The sequence below is a fragment of the Phacochoerus africanus genome, chromosome 3, assembly GCF_016906955.1.
Source record: "Phacochoerus africanus isolate WHEZ1 chromosome 3, ROS_Pafr_v1, whole genome shotgun sequence".
NCBI classification, from domain to species: Eukaryota; Metazoa; Chordata; class Mammalia; order Artiodactyla; family Suidae; genus Phacochoerus; species Phacochoerus africanus.
The window spans coordinates 16994879-17022039 of NC_062546.1; the positions used below are offsets into that span (position 1 = coordinate 16994879).

Below are 27161 nucleotides of genomic sequence, written 5' to 3' on the forward strand. Positions count from 1 at the left end.
TGTGTTACTCCCTCTGGAGGTTTTTAGGTCACCTTGTTCTCATTCTGCTGACATCTCAGAATAATGTAGCTGGTGTCATTCCTTCTACATCCATTGTGCTGGACATTCTGTGGACTTTTCCATTTGTTTCTCACTCAGCAAAATTTCCTTTTTTTTTTTTTAAGTTTGTTTCTGTTGTATATAATTTGTTTCTCTTCTCTCTTAATGCTATTCCTACTAGTTGTATATGGGGCTTCTAGTTACTCCTCTAATTTTCTTATTCTTTCCCATTTTCATCCTTTTTTTTTGTTTTGTTTTGATCTTTTTGGGCCTCATCCTCAGCATATGGAGGGTCCCAGGCCAGGGGTCAAATCGGAGTTATAGCTGCTGGCCTACACCACAGCCACAGCAATGCCAGATGCTTAACCCGCTGAGAGAAGCCAAGGATGGAACCCGAGTCCTTGTGGATACTAGTTGGTTCATGTCCTCTAGGAACTCCTCATCTTTTTTAAATTCTACTTTCCAGGATATAACACCTTTATCTTTTTTTTTTTTTTTTTTTGTCTTTTTAGGGCCGTACCCACGGCATATGGAGGTTCCCAGGCTAGGGGCCTAATCGGAGCTACAGCTGCCAGCCTACTCCGCAGCCACAGCAACGTCAGATACTTAACCCACCAATCCAGGCCAGGGATAGAACCTGCAACCTCATGGTTCCTGCACCAAGATTTATTTCCACTGCACCAAGACTGGAACTCCAACACCTTTATCTTTATCTTTATCTCCAACCCTTGTGCTGAATTACTTTTTTCCTCTGGCAATGACAGTTTAAATTTCCAAAAGTCGGAGTTCCCGTTGTGGCTCAGTGGTTAATGAATCCAACTAGGAACCATGAGATTTCGGGTGCGATCCCTGGCCTCACTCAGTGGGTTAAGGATCCAGCATTGCCATGAGCTGCGGTGTAGGTCGCAGACATGGCTCAGATCCTGTGTTGCTGTGGCTGTGGTATAGGCTGGCGGCTACAGCTCCGATTGGACCCCTAGCCTGGGAACCTCCATATGCCCCAGGTGCGGCCCTAAAAAGACAAAAAAAAAAAAGAGAGATAAATTTCCAAAAGTCCTTTCTTGTCTCTCAATATTTCTTTTCCTTTTATAGCACCCATAGCTGGTAGATGATTCACTTCAGACAAATGCAAGGATCCATTCTTCTGCTGTGGTCGGTAGGAAAGAAGGAAGGATGGCTGTAGGTAGGAGGGTGTCCGGCTGTAGGTAGGTGGTGGCAGGAAGGTGAGCTCTTCCTTCTGATGACTTCCACTTTCTCTGTGACACAGACAGTGAGGACACCTATTGAGACAACAAGGAAGGTAATGGGGTAGGAGGTTTGGGGAGCATGAAAAGGGAAATCAAAACTAACCCCGCCCCCGCCGCCGCCACCCAATTCTGGCTGCTTCCTGGGCAGCCCAAGGGTTTACATTGAAGCCAGAGACCATTAGTCAGCTTCATTATCGTACCCATCTGTTCAGTACGATAATTCCTGGTCAGAGTATGATGATGGGCTCTTGGACAGCTCCATGGTTGGTCTTCTTCCAGCCAGGAAGAGTGGCAGGTAAAGGAATTAAGGATGTTGACAGAAAGGGGTTGATGGGGGAATTCCTGTCGTGGCTCAGTGGAAACCAATCTGGCTAGTATCCATGAGGACGCAGGTTCAATCCCTGGCCGTGCTCAGTGGGTTAAGGATGTGGTGTTGCTGTGAGCTGTGGTGTAGGTCGCAGACTCGGCTCAGATCTGGCGTTGCTGTGGCTCTGGTGTAGACCGGCAGCTACAGCTTCAATTAGACCCCTAGCTTGGGAACCTCCATATGCCCCGGGTGCAGCCCTAAAAAGAGAGAGAAAAAAAAGAAAGGGTTTGATGGAATCGAACATTTCTGCCATGTTCCCATGTGATCACACCGTCTCTAGGAATCTTAACAAGTTCTAACTGTTCAGCTTGACATTTTCCCACTCCAAACATTGAGGTTATTTTAAAAACCACAGGCTTCATTGAATTTTCTGCCTTTGACCATTTATACAAGGTCAAGGATCAGGCTGTTTTCACACTATTCATGGGGGGGGGGAGGTGTTCTCCTTCTTTCTTTTTTAGGGCTGCACCTGGGGCACATGGAGGTTCCCTAGCTAGGGGTCAAATCAGCTGTCACAGCCACAGCCACACCAGATCCGAGCCTCATCTTCCACCAACACTGGGACCAACACTGAACCTTGAGGCAACGCTGGATCCTCAACCCACTGAGCTAGGCCAGACATGGAACCTGCATCCTCATGGATCCTAGGTCAGGTTCTTAAACCACTGAGCCACAACAGGAACCCCTCAGGGGGGTTCTTAGTGTTTGCATTTCTCATTGTTGACAAGTACATTCATTTATCTTTATTCTTTGTTTCTCATCTTTCTTCTTTTTTGGCTGCACATGTGACATGTACACATTCCTGGGCCAGGGATGGAACCCACACCATAGTGGTGACAACACCAGATCTTTAACCCACTGAGCCACTAGGGAATTCCTCCTTTGTTTCTTATCTTTAACCCAGAGTGAAAATCAGATTCTTTACGACCCTTAACAGCAAAGAGAATGCTTTCATCTCTTCAGTCATGGCACAATATTCATTTTGTTTTCCGGATGTTGGACCCTGAAAAGAGAAAACAGACTCTGACAGCCAGTCATCCCATTCTTAGAGTTTATTTATGTTGTATCAATACACTGACAAAATACATCACATTTTGTTTGTAACTTTTTCTCTCTCAAGAGTCACCAGTGACTTAAAGCAGAAGATCCTCTTAAAGAACACACACCTGTGTGCACGCACGAACACACACACACACACACACACACTCTCACAGGCAAGTACAAAAAAACGTTAACTCCACCAAAGTGCATGTGAATTAAAGTGCAAAACTTCATTTTCCAACTCTGGGATCATTCTCTTTGCTCTGAAAATTAAACAGAAAGCGTCTCACTGCCTTCGGCCAGGGCTGGGCCAGGGCTGGGAGAGGCTGCCAGGGGCCAAAGTGTAGGCAGTTCCTGCGGCTGGAGAGCAGGGCGGAGGATACAGGGCAGTGGCACCAACTCCCACCCCTCACCCCTCACGGCGCACCCAAGTCGAGGTGTAACCATCTCATGTGGGGAAGGGATGGGGTGAAGGGCCAGCAGGGTGAACAGAAGGCATTTTTTATGATTTGGTTTCTTTCCAGAATTTGACCTTGGTGCTGAAAGCGCCGAGGCCTCAAACCTCAGAGGTCTGGGGCCTTCTCTCCAAGGCCCTTGGTCCATCCTGGCTTTCCTGTGGACAAGCACTAGGATGGCAGTGGACAGACCCACGTGCCAGAGCACGCCAGCCACGCTCCTTAGAAGTGGTAAAGCCCTACAACGCTGCTGTGTGGACCAGCTGCCTCCTTGCACCACAGAGTCACCCCTCGGGTTCATGGAGGCGTGAAAGAGGCCATGGAGCTGGTGGGTTTTACCGCCACCCACACGACTGAGAGAGAGAAGCTGAGATGGCTCCTCCTTACGTTTGGCCAAGGGGGCCTCAATGCTGCCTCTGTAAACCCAACCTCCAGCCCAGGCCCGGTCTGTCCAAGCCCATCTAGGAAGGTGGTGCCTCTGAAGACCTTTTGGAGCCCTGCAGCCATTCAGCTGGGGGGCTGAATGAATACCCCGGGGCCAAGCTGCCCAGGCATCTGTGAGAGAGCACCCCCTGCTGGGCTGGGACGGGAGACCATCAGAGCTTTGGGTTTCCCAAAGATAAAGCTTTCATATTTTAACATCAATAGCCCTTGACATTTTCCCAACACCGAGCCTGCCATCTGCACCCGTCCAACACTTCTGAGGGGGCCTTACACGCAAGCACACAGAAACACCATACAACAGAGAGAGGGGTCCAGGAAGGCCCCTGGCTCCACACCCTGCAGGCCTTCCTCAGCACCAGAGGCCACAGGAGCTTGGCCCAGACGCCTCGCCTCCACATGTAGGGCTGGCTCCTGCCCGGGCCTCTTCCCCCGCCCCTGCCCACTGCAGCCTGGGAGGCAGGTTTGGCAGTGGTTCAGGCTAGGCCCCTGCTTGGACAGAAATCAAAGTCCCAGAGCTCCAGCAGGTACCCGGCTAGCAGTGCAGGACAGACAGAGAGTGGTGAGAGAGGTTTAAGGGAACATGGGAGAATTTAAAGGTAGAAGAATTTGCCTTCCCAACTCCCCAAGAGCAAGACGTTTGAGGGGCCGGTTGAACGTGAGGCTAGGGGTCGGGAGAGCCAGGCAGAGTGCTACATTCCTGTGGCAGGAGGCCTGGCGAGCAAGGGCCCTTCCCCCCTGGGCAACATCTTGGCTGAGACCCATATCCACAGAGAAGGATGCCATGCCCAGCCTTCACAGCCCCATGCTTGCTGGCGCTGCCCCGCTGGCCAAAGCCCCAGATGATCTGATGTACCTGGGGCTGGCCTCGGCCACCTAGCCAGCCAGGCTGCCTCCTCTCCACACTTGACACAGGCGGGGTGCATGGTAACACCTGCGGAAGCTTAACCTCTGCTACAGAGGTGCAACAGGTTCTCACCACCCACTCTGCAGGAAGCAGGATGGGGCATGGACTTAAAGTGCCAAGTGGTCCAGAACTGGGCATATCGAAGAGGGCATCCTGGCTCAGAACCCCCCACTTGCGGGCAGAAGGGAGAAAGGCAGCCTCCCAGTGGGTCCTGTGAAGACAGGTCTCTGGGGCTCAGTGGTCTAAGGGGGAAGAGCCAGCGGGGTCTGGCTGGGCCGAGGCTGGCGGCGTTGCCCAGGAAACCAGGCAGCAGAAAGGGGGTAGCAAAACCAGCAACAGAAGGACAGAATGGCAGGGGTGGGGAGATGGGGGAGGGGCGGGGGGTGCTCCTTTTTGAGTAAATATGTTCACAGCAGGGTCACTTCCTGCTAGGAGGAAAGGAGACAAGGAAAGAAGAACATGGAGAGATAGAGGCCCAAGAGAAAAGAGCCTCAGGCTGGAGGAGTCCCATTCTACCAAACTGTTCTAAACTGCTACGGGAAAGGCCCTTTGGTGATGAAACAGGTCGGCTGGAGATGTGGTACCTTCAACCTTCTCCATCAGTAAGGCTCCCCCTGCCCCGACACACCCTCGCCCGGGTACCTGGTGGCAGGTGAGCTCCAGGTTCAGGGGCTAGGACTCCATCCTCCCCAGGGCTCCCCTGCACCTTGAAGGAAGCAGCCCGGGAAAGAAGGACCACCGCTGGTAAGGTACAGAGGGTGGGGGTTGGGGGGGCACCGATGGGGCAGGTGGAACTCGAGTCGGGAAGGAAGCATCGGCCGCAGCCCTGAGCCCATCACTTTAAGGTGTCGTCGGCGTTTTTGAACATGAGAATGGCGTTATAGATCTTCAAGGCTGGGCCCAGCTTGACGCTCATGATCTTCACAATGTCCGCCTGTGTCAGCAAAAGGAAGGCCTCGCCGTCAATCATCTGAGGGGTTGCGGGAGGGAGGTGGGAGGCGGGGGAGTGGGAGAGGGTGGGGGGGGGGGATGAGCATGGGGAGGGGAGAAAGAAAATTGGAGCAAAGGACATGGGGGGGGGAAGGGAAGGAGGAGGGAGGGGGGAAAGGAGGGAAAGGAGAAAGGACAAGGGGGAGAAAGGAAAAAAGGAAGACAGCAGTGGGGACAGAGAAGGAAAGAAAGATATCCACTGGTTTGCCTGTGTTCACACACACACACACACACACACACACACACACACATACACACACACGTTTTCTTTCTACTGACTGGTCTGGATCTCAGTGTGTATAACATCTTCAGAGTCCTCACTGACAGCGGCTTCCAAAAAACCTGCTGCTTCTGTCCCCCTATTAAACCCACTGGTCAATCTCAGTGCCGCTAATAGTAACTGAGCAGACACGGTGGGCATCCTGGCATGATGGCAGGCTGAGCGTTGGCGTGGTACCTATGAGCTAGTCTTGAGAAGGTGGTGGGGGTGGGGAAAGAAGAGAGGAAGAGAGAGAAAAAGAGAGTTTCATCCGAAGCGAACCAAGACTCTGCACCTGATGTCCAGTGTATGGGAAACATGGGGGAGAGTGGAACAAGTTAAATGACACTGGGAGGAAGCAAGGAGACAGATCCAGAAGCTCACATTCTCCAAGACTTCTTTCAAAGTCGTGAAAAAAGAAAAAGGGCGAGGGAACTGTGCTAGAATAGAAGCTATTTAAGAGACATCACAACTCAATTCAGCTACGCGGGTCTTGTTTGGGTCCTGGCTCAAAAACACCACCTGCAAAAGATATTCTGGGCACAAGCAGGAAAATCTGAATACAGCCTGGGTGTCCCATGATGTAAAGGAGCCACTGTCAGACTGTTTGTTGGGATAACAAGGTTGTGGTTGTGTAGAGAAGGCCTGCAGTTTCTAGACATGCATGCCGAAGTACCCGTGACGACACGTCACGGTGTCCGTGGTTCGCTTAAAAGTGCTTCATCTAAAAGCAGGTGGAGCAAATGCGGAAACTGTTCATGACTGTTCATCTCCGGGGTAGGTACAGGGGTGGGGACAGGAAGGGAAGAAGCCAGATGGAGAGGAGGGAGTGAGATGAAAAGGACCCAGGGAGGGAGGGAGGTGGAATTAGGGATGGAGGGGTGGGGCGTGGGGGAGGGTGAGCACAAGGGCATTGCCTCTCCGGGGTGGGCTGGGCTGGGCTGGGGAGCCTCTGGGCAGGAGGAGCATGTGGCTCCTGGTCCCACCATTTAGTTTGAAGAACCCCCTCCTCTGGGTACTGGGACCCCTTTTTTGGAAGAGGCACCTCCTCTAATGTTCCTTCCTTAAGAATTCGGGCAGAGAAACCACTTCTATTGTGTTACCAATGTGTCCGGCCCTGTTTCTCAAACACCTTTCATATATTAACTGATTGAATCCTCACAACACCCCCGCTGAAGCCGGCTCAGTATTACCCCCATTTTACAGATGAAGAAACTGAGGCAGAAAGGCTAAGGGGATTTGCCCTCATCATGGTATGCTGGGCCAGGCACACAACAGACATCAATAATTATTTTCTGAATAAATTAACTACCCAAGAGCTACAGGAAAGGTGACTAAGAGGACCGGGCAGCCTTTCCTTTGGACGTTAGTGCCAACTACCGGCCTGGACAGAATGCCCTGGGAAAATGGATGACGCGGACCAGATTCTGCAGAAGGCAACCTTCAGACCCTGCAAAGGTCCTCTTCCACCCTGAGACTTGGTATGATGCTGGTGGCCCACTGGCAAACCATCCCCCCCTTTTGCCATTGCTTTTTAAAAAATTGTTTCTTGTTTTTTAGGGCCATGCCTGTACCATACGGAAGTTCCCAGGCTAAGGGTCAAATCAGAGCCACAGTTGCCAGCCTACACCACAGCCACAGCAATGCCAGATCCCAGCCGCATCCTTGACCTACACTGCAGCTTGTGGCAATGCCAGATCCTTAACCCACGAAGCGAGGCTCACATCCTCATGGATCCTAGGCAGGTTGTTAACCCACTGAGCTACAACGGGAACTGCTGCTACTGCTTTTTTTGTATCGCAGACCATGCGGAACCAAGATACACATCAGATGTTCCTTCTTAAGAGACAGCCCTTCTCTTAAAAAGGGGAGGAGGCCAGAGGATCAAACTTTGGAGTGGCTCTGCAGCTGGCTAACCCACTGCACTCAAAGAGTGATGATTTATAACCTGTTGTCACCTAAAAGAAGATCTCTGATGGGTGCCACGTGGTTCTGCTCTGTCTTGTTAAACATGTACAGTGAAGACTTGGTTGAAGATACTGAAGGCTTTGTTATCAACCATACAAGTTATATGAGGCTGGAAAGCCTTCTTAATATCAGAGATGACAGAATCAAGACTTAAAATGAGAATATGGGAGCTCCTGTCGTGGTGCAGTGGTTAACGAATCCAACTAGGAACCATGAGGTTGCGGGTTCGATCCCTGCCCTTGCTCAGTGGGTTAAGGATCCGGCGTTGCCATGAGCTATAGTGTAGGTCACAGATACAGCTTGGATCCCGAGTTGCTGTGGCTGTGGCGTAGGCCAGCGGCTACAGCTCCAATTCGACCCCTAGCCTGGGAACCTCCATATGCCACGAGAGCGGCCCAGGAAATGGCAGAAAGACCAAAATATAAAAAATAAAATAAAATGAGACTATGAAACCAACATGAGCTTTTTTTTTTTTTTTTTGGCTTTTTAAGGCCATACCTGCGGCATATGGAAGTTCCCAGGCTAAGGGTTGAATCGGAGCTACAGCTGCTGGCCCACACAGCAGCCACAGCAATGCAGGATCAGAGCCACATCTTCCACCTACACCACAGCTCATGGCAACATCGGATCCTTAACCCACTGAGTGAAGCCAGGGATTGAACCCACACCCTCATAGATACTAGTTGGGTTCATAATCCACTGAGCCATGATGGGAACTCCCAACATTTAATAGGGATACATTTACATTAAGCCAAAAAATAAACAACCCCTGTGGTACAAGTAACACACTGCAAAGTGTGGTTAGACTATCATGGATAATTGATAGAAAAAGCAACGTGAGGATTTTGATGAACTCCAAACTGGAGTGGCATGGCTATGGTAAAGCTAGGGTCAGCTCAGGTTTGCCAACAAAAATATAGAGTTCCAATCTAGAGAAAGAGAAAACCACCCAAATGCCCATTAACAGGAGAGCTGAGGGATTTTCATCAAACACAGCACCGCTCAGAAATAAACAGGAGCTAAGTTCTGGTGGGCATGGACAAACTTTAAAAGCGTTACACTGAAAGAGACAGACAGGGAGTTCCCGTCATGGCTCAGCGGTAACAAACCCGACTAGTATCCATGAGGACTGGGGTTTGAGCCCTGGCCTCACTCAGTGGGTTCAAGATCCGGTATTGCTGTGGCTGTGGTGTAGGCTGGCAGCTACAGCTCTGATTCGGCCCCTAGTCTGGAAACTTCCATATGCCACAGGTTTGGCCTTAAAAAGCTAAAAATAAAAAAAAGAGAGAGAGACAGACAGACAGACAGATACACAATAGCATGTGCTGTATGATTCCATTTATGTGGAGTTCAAGGTAAAACTAATGTACAGCACTAGAAATTAGAACAGTGGTTGCCTGTGAGAGCAGGGACTGATGAAAAGGGCCAAGAAAGAGCTTTCTGGTATGATGGAAATGTTTCATATCTTGATTGACATATGGGGTCCAGGGTGTATACATTTCACAAAACTTGTAGAGCTATACTTTTAAGATGTGTGCATTTAGCTGCATGCATATTTTACCTTTATTTAAAAAAAAAAAATCTACGGGAGTTCCTGCTGTGACGCAACAGGATTGGTGGCATCTCTGCAGTGCCAGGACGAAGGTTCGATTCCTGGCCCAATGCAGTGGGTCAAAGGATCTGGTGACCAGCTGGGATCTGATCCCTGGCCCAGGAACTCCATATGCCACAGGGCGGCCAAAAAACAATAACCACCTAGGGAGTCCCCGCTGTGGTGCAGTGGGTTAAGAATCTGACCCTAGGAGTTCCCGTTGTGGCACAGTGGTTAACGAATCCAACTAGGAACCATGAGGTTGCGGGTTCAGTCCCTGCCCTTGCTCAGCGGGTTAATGATCCGGCGTTGCCGTGAGCTGTGGTGTAGGTTGCAGACGCGGCTCGGATCCCGCGTTGCTGTGGCTCTGGCGTAGGCTGGTGGCTACACCTCCGATTCGACCCCTAGCCTGGGGACCTCCATATGCCGTGGGAGCGGCCCAAGAAATAGCAAAAAGACAAAAAAATAAAAATAAAAAGATAAAGTCTTTTTAAAAACAAAAGCAACAAACATTTAGGGGAGCAGCAGCCCAGTGTGTTCTGTGTTGGTCAGAAGGCATCTGAAACACAGGGGCAACTCTGGACACGCCCATCCTGATAAAAACATCACCAACCCGGAAGGGAAGTGCCAGTGTGGGTTGGGAGGAGTTTGGGGGTTCCACGGCAAGGATCCTGGAAGGAACTGGCTGTGCTGGGTCTGGAGAAAGAGATTCTTCAGCGAAAGGGGAGCAGACTTCTTTCTCTTGCACACCTGACCTGAAGGTGGTATCTATGGGGAGAGGAGACTACACGCTCTTGGGGGAAGAGGGTACAGGTATTTTTTGTTTTTTGCTTTTTTTTTCCCCCGCTTTTTTAGGGTCGCACTCTCGGCATATGGAGGTTCCCAGGCTAGGGGTCTAATCGGAGCTTCAGCTGCCAGCCTACACCACAGTCACAGCAACGCCGGATCCTTAACCCACTGAGCAAGGCCAGGGATTGAACCCACAACCTCATGGTTCCTAATCGGGTTTGTTTCTGCTGCACCGCGACGGGAACTCCCATGTGTATTCTTTGGAAGGAAGACCTAAAGAAACTCAAAGGACCCTTCCAATTTCAAACTCTGCAGATTAAGAGAGTCATGATAAAGCTCTTTATTTAAGGCCAACTGCATGCTGAAAGCCAGAACCTCCACTGATGGAGCCCTCACTGCATCAGACAGGTGGGGATAGTGCTGTTATCTGTAAACAGCCCTGCTATAGAATCATATGAATGCCGGTGATAGAGGAACGCTACACACCCTGGCACGATGATCCATGCAGCATCTCCAGCGCTCACATGGCCCTGCAAGGTCATCATCATTATACCCATTTTGTCTCTGTGGTTTTTTTTTTTTTTTGTCTTTTTGCCATTTCTTGGGCTACTCCTGTGGCATATGGAGATTCCCAGGCTAGTGGTTGAATCGGAGCTGTAGCCACCGGCCTATGCCAGAGCCACAGCAACACGGGATCCTAGCCACGTCTGCAACCTACACCACAGCTCACGGCAACGCCGGATCCTTAACCCACTGAGCAAGGCCAAGGATCGAACCTACAACCTCATGGTTCCTAGTTGGATTTGTTAACCACTGAGCCACGACGGGAACTCCATTTTGTCTCTGATTTACAGATGAGAAGGTGCAGACTCAAAAGAGCCCCAACCATTAGAAGTAGGATTCAAACCCACCTGCCCACAAAGCTAGTGGTCTCTCACTTACAACTCACTGCTTCTCATCTTCCATAAGCTTTGGGGTCTGGATTTTAAGTGTGTGTTGGGATCCCTGCAGTAAATGGCAATAGCTGTGCCAGCCAGAATACACTTTACTTGACTGCCACTGGGGAAGCTAAATTTGGAAACAAAAATATGGGCAGAGGAGTTCTCATCATGGCACAGTGGAAACGAATGCAACTGGAACCATGAGGTTGTGGGTTCGATTCTTGGTCTCGCTCAGTGGGTTAAGAATCCAGCGTTGCCATGAGCTGTGGTGTAGGTCGCAGACGCGGCTTAGATCTGGTGTTGCTGTGGCTGTGGTATAGGCTGGCAGCTGTAGCTCCGACTGGACCCGTAGCCTGGGAACCTCCATGTGCCACTGGTGTGGCCCTAAAAGGACAAAAGACAAAAAAAAAATTGGGCAGCGAGCAGAGGAGTGAATGGAAGCCTGTTTCCAGGACGTTTTTTCCTCCCTGAGGATGGTCTGAACACAGAGGGTTCAGTTCACAAGCTGAGTCCACACCAGATTTTTCCCCAGAGACATGGGTCGCTGTGACTGGTCCTCCCCAGGGTAGGACAACAGAGCGTCGTCCCTAGCTGGGTTCAGTGCTGGGGAGGTGGCTGCATCCTGCTGTCTAGCGACTGAGACCCTCCTCTGTCCCCACTCTGCACTTTGCACCTTACCTCATCTTTGAAGAGCCGTGCCTGGTCCTCACAACCTGTCAGGGTCTGAACGAAGCCGAAGACCTTGGGAACCAAAGAAGACACGTTGCCAAGGGCACCGGCTCAGGAGAGCAGGGAAGGGGCCGTTCATGCGGCCTCGGTGCCTCCTGGGCTGTGACAGTGTTGCTTTTTCCCATCAGCCTGAGAGGATCCTGCATCTCTTTGAGGTGACGGCTCTTGGTCCCTGGGGGCCAGGGCTGAGCCAGTCTCACCTGTTGGGTTTCCAGGGGGACCAGCGGCAAATCCTGCTCTCCATCCACCAAGATGGGCCTACCAGTCCCTCTGACAGCCCCTGCTGGGCAGCTGGGAGGGACGGTGGACCAGAGGGATGAGCAGGAGGTCGAGCCAGGAGCAGCGTGGGGCTCTGCCTGACCGGGGCCTTTCCCAAGCCCTCCCACCAGGGTGTGGTGAGCGCAAAGCAGAGGCGGAGGAAGAGGGAGGGGCCCGCGCCCCTCACCTCATCGATGGTCCACTTGGCTACTGTCGAGGCCGAGATGCCCGCCACTCCCGGCAGGAGCTTGCAGTGCTGCTCCCAACACACAGACAGTGGGCGGTCGGGGTGGGCCGACAGGGCCGACATGAAGAGGGACGGGTGCATGACGTCGGCGGTCAGGGCTGGAAGGCAGAGGCAGAGGCTGGCCGGCCAAGGCTGAGGACTCACCCCGTGTCCGAAGCCCGCTCACCCCCAGGCCACCTGGGAGACAGGCGGGCAGAGTGGGCAGGACCGTGGCCCACTCTGGACAGCCCCGCAGAACCAAGAAGGTGGTCCAGATCTCCTGACTCCTCATCCAGAGCTTGCCCCTTGGGGATAATTGGGTTCCTGACGTTACAGGCTGCATAGAAGGACCCCACGCCCATCCCTCTGAGACCGTATCACCCTGGGCCCTGCAAAGATGCAGCATCCTGGAAACTCCTTTCTAGTACCCTGCATCAAAATGGCCCCCGGGGAGTTCCTATTGTGGCTCAGCAGGTTAAGAACCTGACAGAGTATCCATGAGGATGTGGTGTTCAATACCTGGCCTCGCTCAGTGAGTTAAGGATCTTAAGTTACCACAAGTTGCGGCATAGGTCTCAAGTGCAGCTCAGATCCTGTGTGGCTGTGGCTGTGGCTGTGGCTATGGTCGTGGCCAGCAGCTGCAGCTCTGGTTTGACCCCTAGCGTGGAAACTTCATATGTCGCAGGTGTGGCCATAAACAAAACAAACAAAAAAATGGCTCTCAGTATCCAGGTAACACCAGCCTGAACATCAAAAACCCATTCTGTTTGCCCTCCTTTCCCTAAGCCTTTATTTTTGGTCTTTTTAGGCCTGCACCTGAGGGATATGGAAGTTCCTAGGATAGGGGTTGAATTGCAGCTGCAGCTCCTGGCTACACCACAGCCACAGCAATGGGATCCGAGCCACATCTTTGACCTACACCACAGCTCACAGCAATGCTGGATCCTTAACCCACTGAGTGAGGCCAGGGGTTGAACCTGCATTCTCATGGTTACTAGTTGGGTTCATTACTGCTGAGCCACAAAGGGAACTCCCTTCCTAAGTCCTTTTGAGCTCTGATTCTTGCAGCATCAGGGGAATTCTGTCTGGGGAGCAATCTGAAGCGCACCACCTAACCGCTGCCACTGCCTCAAGCTCCACCCCTCCCCAATACACCCCCGCCTGGTCTGGTTCAAGCCAGGTGTGCCAGTCACCTGCCTGTTCTGGCACCTCTACGTTGATCCCTGACCCACTCGCCGCCCCCCCCCCCCCCCCCCCCGCATGCTGCCTGTCACTCTGCTTCCCGATCTGTTCCTGGAAGCCCCGGCTCCTGACCTCCAACCTCGAAACTGCTCTCCGATTGGATGAGTGACTCTGCTCTTCCTTCTCGGCCAGGCGTGGTGGCCGTCTGCTTGGACCACATCTACTTCTCAAAGGTCTGACAAACCTGGCCCCTTACCTGCCTTGGCTGGCCTCAGGCCATGTGGCCATTGTCCCGTGGGGCTTTCCCTGCCTCTGCCCAGAGTCCAAGAGGGCTGGTTCTTTCCTGTTCATGTGGTGCTTAATTCTAGACTCTCGTGAACACAGCCCCCCTCTGCCCTCTTCTCGCAGGCCCACCCTACTCATCGATGGTCCTTCCGTCCCTCCCCTTCGCTCCAGCCTGTCACCCTGACTCCCTGCATGTCATAATCATCCTCAGAGCCTCTGGGATCCCATTTCCAGCCCCACTGACGATGCTGTAACTCTGCCCACCTGCTGTCTCTCTGCTCATCAACCCAAACCCAAGCTCCTGCCCACACCCCGAAGAGCCCCACCGTTGAGCAGCAACAGGGAGCCTGTTTAACTGCCCCACCGTGGGTCTCCCATGACAGCTACTAGGACTTCTGTCTCTGGCCACGGGTCTGGTGCCCCTCTTTGGAGCCCTGTATCTGTGCTCCGTGCACCCTGCCGAGGAGTTTGGGGGCTGTGCTCCTTATCTTTCTTCCCCAGAGCACAGGATGGGGGCTTTCACAGGCAGTTGGGTCTTATCTAACTGTACAATATCTTGCTATGGGTCAGAAACAGCTCTTCTTGTTCTGGTTTGAGTTTTTATTTTGTTTTGTTTGTTTGGTTTTGATTAAAAACAACAGAAATATATTCCTCCCAATTCTGGAGGCTGGAAGTTCAAGATCAAGGCATCAGCAGATTCGGTATCTGATGAAGGACACTTTCCGACCCATAGGCTGCTGTCTTTGATGTGTCCTCACAGGGCAGAAAGGGTGAGGGAAGGAACTCTCTGGGGTCTCTCTCTTTTTTTTTTCTTTTTAGGGCCACACCGGCTGCTGTGGGGAGGGTACACCAACTCAGAAGAGTTTGTGGCTGATACACTCCTAGTTTTTGACAACTGCCAGACCGTCAATGAGAATGACTCTGAGGTGGGCAGAAGGGGTGAGGGAACTCTCTGGGGTCTCTCTCTCTCTCTCTTTTTTTTTTTTTTGGTCTTTTTAGGGCCATACCTGCAGCCCATGGAGGTTCCCAGGCTGCTAAGGGTTGAATCAGAGCTGCAGCTGCTGGCCTACACCACAGCCACAGCAATGCCAGATCCAAGCCACGTCTGCGACCTACACCACAGTTCATGCAATGCCAGATCCTTAACCCACTGAGCAAGGCCAGGGATCAAACCGCATCCTTGTGGATACTGGTTAAGTTCAGTTACCACTGAGCCAAAACAGGAATTCCCACTGGCTTCTCTTTTAAGGGCACTAATCCCATTCATGAGGGCTGCATCCTCATGACCTAATCACCTCCCGAGGCCCCACCCTAAAACCCATCTTGCTGGGGATTAGGTATCAACATGTGAATTTAGGGGGGGATACAAACATTCAGTCTATAACATTATTCTTTTCTTTCTTTCTCTCTCTTTCTTTCTTTCTTCCTTTCTTTCTTTTTTATTTTTGTCTTTTTCTAGGGCCGCACCGTAGCATGTGGAGGTTCCCAGGCTAGGGGTTGAATTGGAGTGGTTGCTGCTGGCCTACGCCACAGCCACAACAACTCGAGATCTGAGCCACGTCTGCGACCTACCTCATGGCTCACGGCAAATGCTGGATCCTTAACCCACTGAGTGAGGCCAGGGATGGAACCCGTGACCTCGCGGTTCCTAGTTGGGTTCGTTAACCATTGAGCCATGACAGGAACTCCTATAACATTATTCTTATTGGAGGTTAATAAGCAAGTTCTGAGTAGGCACAGTGGAAAGGCTGGGGGACCATGGTGGGATGGGGTGGGAGGTGGGGGAGGATGCAGTGTAGACAATGCAAACACAGAATCAGGAAATGGGGTTAGTTCCTAACTAGCTGGCTCTTTAATCCTGGGCAATCACTTAACTTGGGCCTCAGTTGGGTTGGGTAAGGGAAGCTCTGTGGTTTCCTCTTGTTGGTTCCAACAGCTGACATAGGGCTTTACTGGTCCCATGGGCCAGGTGGGCACAGCTGCATCCCGTCCTCTCTAGACCGTCTTCCCCAGGGGCCTGTTTACCAGCAAACTCACACTGAGGAGGTCTGCCATGGATGAGAGAAGTCTCCCGAACTAAATCCAAAGCAATCAGTGTCCCCTCTGCATGAGAGCCAGCGGGGAGAAAGAAGTAGCCCTGCACGGAGGTCAGAGATCTGGGCTCTGGCCCCTGCCCTGTCCCTGAAGTGCCTCAGGCCTACGGACCAGTCCTTTCCGGTCCTCCCTGGGCCACAGGCTCAGTCTGCGGAAAGAGTCCTGGAGTTCTCAGGATAATTCTAGAATGAACACAGGAGGCCGGCGCCCCCTGGTGGCCAGGACACGTCCCAGCAATGGAGGCCAATCAGGTGTAGCCGGAGGAGAGAACAGGTGTCCATGGTGGTCCCATCCCCAGAAGTCCTCAGTCTGAGGACCAGGAGGCAGGACAAGACCCTCCTCACCCAGGCCTAAAGCTGCGGGAAGGGCCTTCTGTTTCCACCAAGAGGAAACAGTATGAAACAGCAGCAAGAGGCAGTCAGGCAAGAGATCAGGCCTAGTGATCCTTCCAGCAGGTTATAAGCACCGTCACGTGGACCATCTCATTGAAGCCTCCCAGCACGTTTTAAGATTGGCACTGTTGGAGTTCCTGTCATGGTGCATCAGAAATGAATCCGACTGGCATCCATGAGGATGCGGATTCGATCCCTGGTCTTGCTCCATGGGTTGGGGATCCAGGGTTGCCATGAGCTGTGGTGTAGGCTGGCAGCTGCAGCTCCGATTCGACCCCTAGCCTGGGAACTTCCATATGCTGTGGGTGTGGCCCTAAAAAGACCAAAAAAAGAAAAAGAAAAAAGAAAGAAAGAAAGTGACAGCTTCCTTCTCCGGAAGCCTAGCTTGAGAAAAGCAGAGCTGGGGGCATCATCCCGCCTCACAGTGGAGACCTGGGAGCCCAGAGAGGCCCGGCGCCTTGCCCGGAGACTTGCAGCAAGGCCACGGGTGAAAGGGGGCAGGAACCCGGGGTCGCTCAGGGCCCTGTGCTCTTGCCACTGCTCTGTATCCGCAAGCATCACCAAAGCAGAGGCGGCCTCCCTTCCAGCATCTCCCCCTCGGTGCCCCGGTGATTCCTCCCACCAATTAAGCATTTGTTGTGCACACGGCGGCGGCGGCGGATGGGGAGGCAGATGACCCAGGACTCACTTGGGAAATCATCCTGTGGGATCTTCTGATACTTTGGAGGGCGTCCGATCCTGGAGAGAGAAGGACCGGCTCCGGGGCCAGGAATCAGGGCCTGGCCAGGCCCGGGAGGACTGGAGGCCCTGCAGCCTTGCCCTCCGCACCGACCGTGATGGCGAGGCTTCTTCCTTAGGGAGAAGCCCGAGAGGCTCCTCTTGCGGGCCGAGGCCTCCGTGTCCGACAGCTCCGCCTTCAGCCGGCTCTGGTTCCTCTCGGCCAGGGGGCAGCCTGAGAGGCAGTGGTGAGCTGTGAACTTGCCGGTGACATGGCCGGAGCCGTCACAGCCAGGAGTGGGGCACTTCCTGGAGAACAAGAAGGTGTGAGATGGGCTAAATCTGCTTGTTCCCACTTAGCTCTTCCGGACCCTGGCCTCGTTCGGGGAATGCGATCCGGCAGACCCAGGTCAGCCCCGCAGAGCAGGTGTGAGGCAGAGCCTCTCTGAGCGAAGCCTCAGCGGCTCTTAGCAGGACCCTTTCACTCACCGGTGGTGAAAGCTGTACTTGGAGGTCCTAGTGTGGGGGGGGCTCCGATAGCTGAGAGGGGGACAGCCCCCAGGGGAGGGAGAGCTGGGCTCTCTGGGTCCTGGAGGGGGGAGCAGGAAGGAAAAGGTCAGCCTAGGGGCCTGGGGGTGGGATGGGGGAGGGGGAATGGATGGCAGGGAAGGAATTTTCCACAGGGCAGGTGAGCCCTAGGAAGGAGTTCCCCAGGTACAGGGGCCCCGAGCTAGGCTGGGATGCCTTCCTGCTAACGGATACCAGCCCCTCTTGGGAGAATCAGGGCTTGGAACGCGCAGGCCATTTCCTCTGCTTCTGAGAGGAGACCCCCTGGGGAGATCGACTCAGAGCTGGTGTGGGCACAGCTGGACCCAGAAGCCACATCAGGTAGATTCATGTTATTCTGTTTCCCGGTTTCATTCCCAAGACTTTGGTGACTTTTTACAACTCTGCCCATGCTTGGAGAACAGTTGAGAAGGATTAACGCCCCATGAGAAATAAGGGAGGGGAGGTGTGGGGCTGAGCAGTCCAGTGACTTCACCTCTAACCCCTGCCTGTGGAGGGGACCAGGATTTGATTTAGGAAGGCTCACTGCCTTTGTAAGAACAGCGCATGCTCTGTGTCACTCTGCTGGATGCTGAGAGAACCCCTCAGGGGCACAACTACCTCCTAAGCATATGCTTCCAAGTGAGTTTTTCCCTTCATACCTCCAGGGCCCAAACCCAGCAACTGGGGAGGCCAGAAGCACAGCTAAGGGTAGCAGTGACCCAAGGCGGGGGAGGGGTGGGGCGGAGATCCCTGTGGGCAGGCTGTTTCCCGGTTTCATTCCCAAGACTTTGGTGACTTTTTACAACTCTGCCCATGCTTTTTACAACTCTGCCCAGGCTATAGAAGGGGGGGTGCCAGAGCTCAGGGGGCAGGGCTAGCCATCGGGAGGAAAGGGACAGAGCAGCCCAGGGGTACACACGGAGAGGAGGCTGCAGGGGATGCCCTGTCTTGGAGCACCAGCCCGCGGGGTGGATGTCGGGGTGGTCGGCGTCGATCCAGAAGTCATAGGCGTGACTCCAGCCATCAAAGTGGAGCTGGGGAGGAAAGGCCCTGGAGGTCAGGTGTTCCTCGTGGAGCCAAGCTCAGCCAGGAGGTCCTCCAGGCTCCAGGAGGCTCTCCCCATCCCTGGGGCCTGTTAGAAGCAAGATCCTGGATTGGAAGAACCAAGGGGCCAACCCCACGATAATCCATTTCGGCCACCACATCTTCCAAGGGTTTTGCCCATGAAGTTAATGGCATCTCTCATCAGTCCTTGGCTAGGGCAAGGGTTATTAATTAGTCCATTTTCCTTTCTTTTTTTTCAGGGCTGCACGTGGCATATGGAAGTTCCCAGGCTAGGGGTAGAATTGGAGCTACAGCTGCCGGCCTACGCCACAGAAATAGCAACACCAGATCTGCCAGATCGGAGGGGCATCTGCAACCTACACCACAGCTCCCTGTAAAGCTGGATCCTTAACCCACTGAGCGGAGCCAGGGATTGAACCCACATAGTAACCTCCTGGACACTATCAGGTTTGTTGCCATGGAGGCCTCAACGGGAACTCCTATTAGCCCATTTTATAGGCTCGTCCAAACTCCCAAAAGCAAGTCAGAGATGAGGCCGAAATGCGATCCAAGATCTTGGGCCTCAAGTTTAGAGCTCGCTTCCCCCCAAAACGCAGCCTCCCTCATGTCTGGCTAGGCCATGCCCTTGACCTCTAAGCAGTCTACGGAAGTCCTGTCCAAGTGGCCTCTCCACTACCCCCGGCCCGAGGGTCCCAGAGCCACCTTTATCCGATGATCCTCCACATCCTCCACGCTGGCCACACGAATGAGGGCTGGGTTCCTGCGGTCCACGGCCTCCAGCTTCATGTTGACCAGGAAGCTGTGCGGGGGTCGCTGCAGGGGGACAGCAGCCTTTAGGCCAAGGCCCAGCTCAGCAGACCTGAGGCCCCAGGAAGGGGGAAAATCACTGCCAGGGGGGAGGCTGGGGCCCTGGCTGGCTGGCTGGCCAAGTGTTCCCCGCCTTCCTGAGCTCCGCTCTGGGGGCAAGGAGAGTCGACTCACCACCTTGAAGGCCCAGGCGGGCACAGCAGAGGCCCCGGTTTCTTCCAGATATTTCTCCCAACAGAAGCTGTCAGGGTCTGGGTAGTCTGGAGGACAGGATGAGAGCAATGTCTAGGCAGCCAGGTGTCCTGGGGGAGCGATCCCCTCCAAGCAGGGCCAGGGGCACAGCAGGGACAGAGGAGCCCCCTGCATCACCGCAGCCTGCTCCTTGTAGGGGGCTCCTGAGGCAGAGGGGGTCTAGGCAGAAGGAAGCACCTCACAGTTCACAGAGCTGTCTGGGAACCCCGACCCCCAGTCCCCTCCTTGGCTCTATTGCTCCAGCCCCAGCTCCATCCAAACCCCTATTGTAGGTGGGCCAGGGTAATATCTTGATGGAGTGGGATTCCCCCCCCCCTTTTTTTTTTTTGCTTCTAGGGCTTCACCCAAGGCACATGGAGATTCCCAGGCTAGGGGTCGAATTGGACCTGTAGCTGCTGGCCTACGTCACAGCCACAGCAATGCGGGATCCAAGCTGTGTCTGTGACCTAAACACAGCTCATGGCAATGCCTGGCCCTTAACCCACTGAGTGAGGCCAGGGATCGAACCCACATCCTCATGGATACTAGTTGGATTCGTTTCCACTGAGCCACGACAGAAACACAGAGGGGTGGGATCGACTCTCTTGGCTCTGGACTCCTGCTCCCTTCCTGAGGGGGGTCAGCTTCCTCCCTTTCAACTTCAACAGAGTCAGGGTTTGATGATGGACTCTTCTAAAATCAAAGGCTTCTCAACTCCCAGGCAAAAGAGCTAAGGCTCCAGGACACAGCTCTCCCTTCACGCAGCCCCTAAAGACCCAGCTAGCGAGTACTGGTAAGGGACCCGGGGAGGTGGGCTCAGGTGGCAGGGTCACCTTGTGGAGGGGTGAGGGGCTTTCCTTGCTTCTGGCACCAGCCCACCGGGTGGATGTAGGGGCTGCTGGGATCACACCTGAAACCCAAGAATATGTCACTGTCCCGGGTGAAGCTTCGAGGCCCTGAGCCGGCTGTCCTATGACGTCATGGCGACAGGACCCCCCTCTCATTTTATTTCTGAGTGAGAGTCAGACAGATGACTGGTGAGGGAGTCAGAAAATTCCAGGAGTAACTAAAGACGCTACCACCACCTTAATATCTCAGGAAAAATCATGGGCCACCGGCGGTTGCTTGTCTCAACCTTGGTATTTTCATTTTTATTATTTTTATCGTATTTGTTTATTTGTTTTTGGCCACACTCATGGCATGTGGAAGTTCCCAGGCCAAGGACTGAACCTGTGCCATAGCAGTGACCCAAGCCACTGCAGTGACAACACTGAATCCTTAACCCATTGAGCCATCAGGGAACTCCAACTTTGGTATTTTTAGATGAAGCATTTAATTGCCATTATAATTAATAAACAATGTAGAGCAAATCCACAGGACGGTCAATTGTCCCCCCTGAGCAATATGAATGTCAGGGCTGGGCCAGGGCCACATGGTGCCTCCTGCCCCTCCCCCCACCCCATCATCCCCCGGCCTCCCCTCTCCCCTGGCCAAGTCTGAGCCCTCCCACTACCAGTAGTCATAAGTGTCATCCCAGTTGTCAAAGTGCACGAGGAAGCGGCCGTCCACCACGTCGGTCACACTGGCCACGCAGACGAGGGATGGGTTCATGCGGTCCACAGCCTCCAGCTTCATGCCCACCTGGAAGCCCAGGGGTGGGGGACTCTGGGGGCAAGAAGAGGGGCTGCCACGGTCAGGCCCAGGCTACTAGTGCTGGCCTAGGACCCACTGGCAAAGGAAGAGGAGTAGGTTCCCCGGGGGTCGTGCCTGGCCAGTGGGTGGGGGAGGGTGGGAGAAATAGGCTGAGAAAGGGGATCCCTCTGGGGCAGAATTCATAACCCCTAGCCCTGAGCCACTCAAGAACCTCTGGGCTCCTAGGCACGCTCCACATAAGCCTCACTGTGGCAGAAGATGAATGAGGGACCCGAGGCTATGTGCTCACCCAAAGATACTGCTGGGCTGAGCAGCAGCCTCCCTTCCTCAGATGAGCCTGGCCCAGGGTGGACCAAGGCAGCTGGGGCCACCCAGGGGTGACAGGGAAAGAGGAGCTGACAGGTGAGGAGGGCAGGGAGGCACCTGTCACCCATCAGATATAAACTTCCAAAGCTATCACCTCCCTCATTCTTTATAACAATCCTAGGGAGATGGGTATTGTCCCATTTTATTATTTTATTTTATTTTATTTTATTTATTTTTCATTTTTGGCTGCCCCTTGGCATATGGAGCTCCCGGGCCAGGGATCAGATCCGAGCAGCAGTCACAACCTAAGCCATAGCTGTGGCAATGCCGGATCCTTAACCCATTGTGCCAGAGGATGGAACCCGGTGCTCCCACACCACCACCAATCCCATGGTGCCAGAGTGGGAACGCCTCATCACCCCCATTTTAGAAGCTTAAGTGACTTGCCCAGGACCACAAAGTTGGTCAAGGGTGGGGCCCAGGACTTAAAGAGTTTGATTTAAAACCTGCATCCCCTGCAACAACAGTGGGGAGAACCCCACCAGTCCCCTGGGAACCTGTAAGTATGGTCCCTGGGGCTGGACTGGGGTGAGGGGTACCTGCTCAGGCCCAAAAGGCATGGTGCAGCCCTGGACCATGGGGACCCTGGACTTTCCAGATGCTAATTTTTTTTTCATGGCCACACCCACAGCAGCACTGGGGCAATGGCGGATCTTTAACCTACAGTGCCAGATCGGGGATTGAACACTTGCCTCCACAGCAATTCGAGTCACTGCAGTCATATTCTGAACCCATTGGGCCACAGCAGGAACTCCCCATATGCTAACATTTTTACTGGAAGTTCCCCGTATCTCTTAGACTTTTGGCCTGGGATTTGAGATACTTTGCGGGATAAAGCTACTGGCTGCCTTGAACAGAGGAAAAGACAGGGGGCGAGTGTTGCGACAAGACGGGAGCGCCTCAGTGTTGGTCAAGAGGAAGGAAAAAGCCACTCCCAGAACAGGGGCTTGGGCCTGATACCAAGAATTGCGGAGAAACTAAAGCAGGAAAGAATGACATCCTGGTGCGCAGGCTCCGAGGGATACACAGAGGAGAGCATTTCAGCAGGAGGGAACTGGGGGGAACCAACCCGTAACCAGCATCCCCCTCCGGCCCTGGGCCTGCTCAGTGCGCCCCTCCCACCTGGTGTGGACCAACCGAGCCAAGGCACCAGCAGATGAACGCGTGCTCGTCTGCTGGGTGGGACACGCTGGCTCGCGGTGTCCGATTGCTCAGGGGCACTCACGTGGCTCTGGCTCACAAACAGGTGCTTGGGGGCAGCCTGAGCTCTTGTGCTGCGCAGGTACTGGCTCCAGCTAAACTCCTCCTCCTTGTAACCTAGGCCCCTCGGGGGGCATGAACAGAGCTCCTTGAAGACAGAGGCTGGGCTGTGGCGAGGGCACCCCACGCTGAAGCACCAGATCAGGCAGGCCTGAGGACCCCACAACCCTCAAGACCCTGCCCAGGGACCACCCACCCCACCCCACCCCCGCCAAAGCAGGACACAACCTGGGTGGCTACTCAAAAGGCAAGGGCAGAGTGGAAGCTCTGGAGCCAAGTCACAGCGGGATGAGCTGCCGAGAGGCTGGTTGGGCAACAGGAACAGGAAGGAGGAGGTGGGTCTGGGGGCTCCCTGCCTCACTGGACCAACTCAGCTAGGCCTTACCTTTGGGGGGCTGCAGCTTGTGCCCTGTCTTCTCGAACCAGCCGGCGGGGTGAATGTCAGGGGAGTTGGCATTGATCCAGAAGTCGTGGCACTCGGAATACCCATCAAAGTGTAGACGCAGGCGGTAGCCGCACACCTGGCCCCATGAGAGGGAAGCACGGGGACTCTGATGCCAGAGGACGCCCAGTACCCCTTCCCTCAGCTCCCCTGGCCCAGCCTGGTGGTCTCAGGGGATCTGGTGCTAGAAGGTTCCCCATCCCACCCCTCCTCACTCCCAGGTTTCCAGCATCCTGCATGTTGCCCCACACCCTCCCCTCCTGGGACACTGACAGGGCATGTACTCATGAGTCTTGAGCTCTGGCCACAGGACAGGCAGATTCTATGACACCCCCCCACCCAGCCCCCCTGAGCCCTGGACAGAACCTCGAGGGCACTGACCAAGGCTCAGGTCTGCTCAGGGCCCCCGAGGACCTTTCCTTCTGCGACATTCTCTCACGGCTCGGACCTTAGCTGACAGCGCTTCCTTGGACGTGGTGCCCTGTTCTGACCCCAGCGCTTTTGCTCCATTTGCCTCTTGTGCCTGGAACACTCTAACTCATAGCTCATCTCTCGAGACTCAGCAAAGGAGGCCCTTCCTCTCTGAAGCTGCTCCTGCCCCCTCACGGCCCCCCTGCTCACGCCTGTCATCACCCCTGTGATGTGTCGCTATTTATCTGGCTGATTCCCACACAACTGTGAGCTTCTGCGAGGACTAGGACCTTGCTGGACTCCTGTCCCCATCGCTGCCCTTGGGAGCTCTCTTCTGTCACTACCCTGACACTCCACTTGTTTTTTTGTGGGTTTTTTAGCTTTCTGTGTGTTCTGCCTCAATCCCCTATCAGATGAGTTCATTCTTTCTTTCTGGCTGTGCCTGTGGCATGCAGAAGTTCCTGGGCCAGGGATCAAACCCATGCCACAGCTGTAACCAGAGCCACAGCAGTGACAAGGCTGGATCCTTAACCCACTGAGCCACCAGGGAACTCCCTAGATTGTGTGCTTTCTGAGGGCCGGGCGGTATCTCCCTCATCTGAGTCTCCTCCCCTCCGAACCGCTGGTGGGCCCCCTTCAATCCATCGTGAGCGACACTATCAGAATGGGGCGGGGGAGGGGTGGAAACCTCCGCTCACCTCGGCCACGGTGAGGATGAAGTACATGGACGGGTGCTGCGGGTCGATGCCTTCTAACTTCATGCCCAGTCTGAAGCCATTCTTGTTATGAGTGACCGCCTGGTACTGTCAACGCACAGATGGGAGAGGACTCAGCTTCGACTCCAGCCTTCACCTTGCCTAGTGGGCTTGGGGTGAAGGAACTGCCTTTGGGCCCCACCCACCTGGTAGTAAAAAGAGGTAACTTGGGGGGGATCTTGAGTGCAGGGATCCGAAGCAGGAGAGACTAGCTCCCAGGTCCCTCAAAAAGTGGACTTCAGGGCTCCCTCTTACCCAAGTCATGGAAAGATCAGTGCACAGAATTGAGCAGGAGGCACCAGAACTCAAAAGTGTGCAGGCCCAGTGATGGCTGAGCCTGGGTCCTGCCCCTCTATGTCTTCCCCCTCCCCAGGAAGCCCCCTACAGTGAGCCCTTTTCTCTCCCGGGCCCTTAACCCGCCTCCCCCTCAACCCCTCTGTTCTGCCTGTCCGAGGGGTGTCAGACACAGAAAACATCAGAAGGCCTGAGTTTGTTTTTTGTTCTTTTGTTTTGTTTTTTGCTTTTTAGGGACACATCTTCCGCATATGGAGGTTCCCAGGCTAGGGGTCCAATCGGAGCTGCAGCTGCCAGCCCTACACCACAGCCACAGCAACACGGGACCCAAGCCATGTCTGTGACCTACACCACAGCTCACAGCAACACCGGATCCTTAACCCACTGAGCAAGGCCAGGGACTGAACCCACATCTTCATGGACACTAGTCAGATTTGTTTCCCCTGAGCCATGATAGAAACTCCCAGAAGGCCTGAATTTGGTGGTAAGTCCCTGGCCTGGGAAGACAAGCTCCTCCTAGGTGGAAACTGACTCACGTCCTGGAAGAGGCTGACAGGGGCAGTGACGGCCTTCTGTTCCTCCAGATAGGGTTCCCACGACCAGCCCTCCTTCTTCTCCCCTGAGGCTGTGAACAGGACACAGACAAGTTGACCCACTGGTTGCTGCTTGAATACTACCTTCCTCAGTTTGCCCCAACCCGACTCCACCCTAAACTCCCAAACAAACCTTTGTCTGGGATCATGTGCTGTCCTCTGGTCCCACTCAGCCATGAAGGTGCTGAATCTCAGCTGAGATTCTGTCCACCCCACCTCTGCCCCTGGGCCACTGTCAGCAACAGCACTTTGCTATCTTTTTTTTTTCCTTTTCTTTTTTTTTATGGCTGCACCTGTGGCACATGGAGGTTCCCAGGCTAGGGGTTGAATCGGAGCCACAGCTGCCGGCCTGCACCACAGCCACAGCAACAAGGGATCTGAGCCACATCTGCAACCTACACTACAGTTTGTGTCAATGCCGGATCCTTTAACCCACTGAGCGAGGCCAGGGGTCGAACCTGTATCCTCACGGACACTGTGCTGGGTTCTTAACCTGCTGTGCCACAAGGGAACTTCCAAAAGCACTTTGGATGACATAGCAACTAACAAAGGTTACAAAGTCTCAGCCACAGAGGGACAAAGCTGCATGACAAGTCCTGAGCCAGAGGACTTAATTATGGCATCACCTGAGCTCACTGGGAAAGAAGAGGCAAAAGGGAGATGAGATGCAAGCATGCGGAGAGGAAAAAACCAAGGAGGCCACACAAAAATAAGAAACCCCCTTTTCCTGATTCTTCTTCCTCTGCACACTGACAGGTACATGCAGAGATACGAATGTGTGTATTTGGTGTGCCTGCAGAGTAGAGGCTGATTGCACACACACACATACTCTAACATACACACATTGCCCACACACACACACACACACACACACACACACACACTATGGTCAGAGCCTACAACCCTCAAAGTCTCCGGGTCCTGGGGGGCAGAGGTGAACCCTCCTGGAGGATCTTCAATTTAGCCTGAGATAGAGTCCTGGCCTCCAACGCAGAGGAGAAACATTCTTTAAAGATGAGAATAGCTGGAAACCTGTAAGGTAAGCTCCCAAGGTCAGCCTGAAATAATTTGCAAAAGTCAATCTGTATCCTTCGGGTAAATAGCTCCAGCTTCTTCCAGAATGGTCCATCCCTTGATGTTTTCACCTGCCAAATGCAGCTCACTTCCTCTACCACAGAGGGTCTTTAGGGAGAGTAAGTGAGAAGCTGTGAGTAAAAGATCCTCATGAGGAGTTCCCGCTGTGGCACAATGGGATTGGCAGCGTCTCTGTAGCACCAGGATGCAGGTTCCATCCGTGGCACAGTGGGTTAGAGGATCTGGTGTTGCTGCAGCTGCGGTGTAGGTTGTGATTGTGGCTCAGATCTGATCCCTGGTCCAGGAACTCCATGTGTCCCAGGGTGGCCAAAAAAGAAAAAAGAAAAAAAAAATCCTCATGAAATACTGGATACTTCCTAGGTTTCCACTGAGTCCATCTGATTTGGATTCTGAGCTCTGGCACACTTGGCCATTGCTCTGGGTCATGCGGGTGCGGAGTGGTTTGTCACTAAGGAAGAGGTTGTTTTCCTTGGTTGGAAACCACATGTCTCCTAGGAGCCGCTTAATTTCCCCAGTCACTCGACTGAACCTTGAGGTCCCAAGCATCTGACTCAACTGGGCCAAAACAAGCATTTTCTTCACCAACATATTGACAAGGCCAGGAAACCCTCTGACACCTACACCGACACAGCAACCCCAAGCCCTTCTCTTCCGACTCCCCTCTCTCAAGAGTGAAACCTGTGGTCCCTCAAGAAACCTTCAGGGCTCCCACTTGGCCCTCA

The 27161-nt window shown here is 53.7% G+C and overlaps 1 protein-coding gene across 4 annotated transcripts in view; it reads right to left on the minus strand.

Moving 5' to 3' along the window:
• Positions 1-2690: 2690 nt before the first annotated feature.
• L3MBTL1 (L3MBTL histone methyl-lysine binding protein 1) overlaps positions 2691-27161 on the minus strand; it is a 32308-nt gene continuing 7837 nt past the window's right edge. For 2 of the 4 annotated variants that reach the window (XM_047771064.1, XM_047771063.1), the window contains exons 5-18: positions 25288-25376; positions 24401-24505; positions 23235-23370; positions 22815-22906; positions 21084-21235; positions 20404-20480; positions 19514-19599; positions 19235-19345; positions 18387-18501; positions 17408-17507; positions 16890-17227; positions 12210-12367; positions 11714-11776; positions 10420-10624 (exon numbers count right to left, since the gene is read on the minus strand). In XM_047771064.1, coding sequence (XP_047627020.1) covers positions 10487-10624; positions 11714-11776; positions 12210-12367; positions 16890-17227; positions 17408-17507; positions 18387-18501; positions 19235-19345; positions 19514-19599; positions 20404-20480; positions 21084-21235; positions 22815-22906; positions 23235-23370; positions 24401-24505; positions 25288-25376 — 1760 coding nt within the window. In that variant the 3' untranslated portion in view covers positions 10420-10486. Of the gene's footprint in view, positions 5468-10419; positions 10625-11713; positions 11777-12209; positions 12368-16889; positions 17228-17407; positions 17508-18386; positions 18502-19234; positions 19346-19513; positions 19600-20403; positions 20481-21083; positions 21236-22814; positions 22907-23234; positions 23371-24400; positions 24506-25287; positions 25377-27161 lie in introns of those variants that run through there. The other 2 variants (XM_047771065.1, XM_047771066.1) reach the window with 2 other exon arrangements.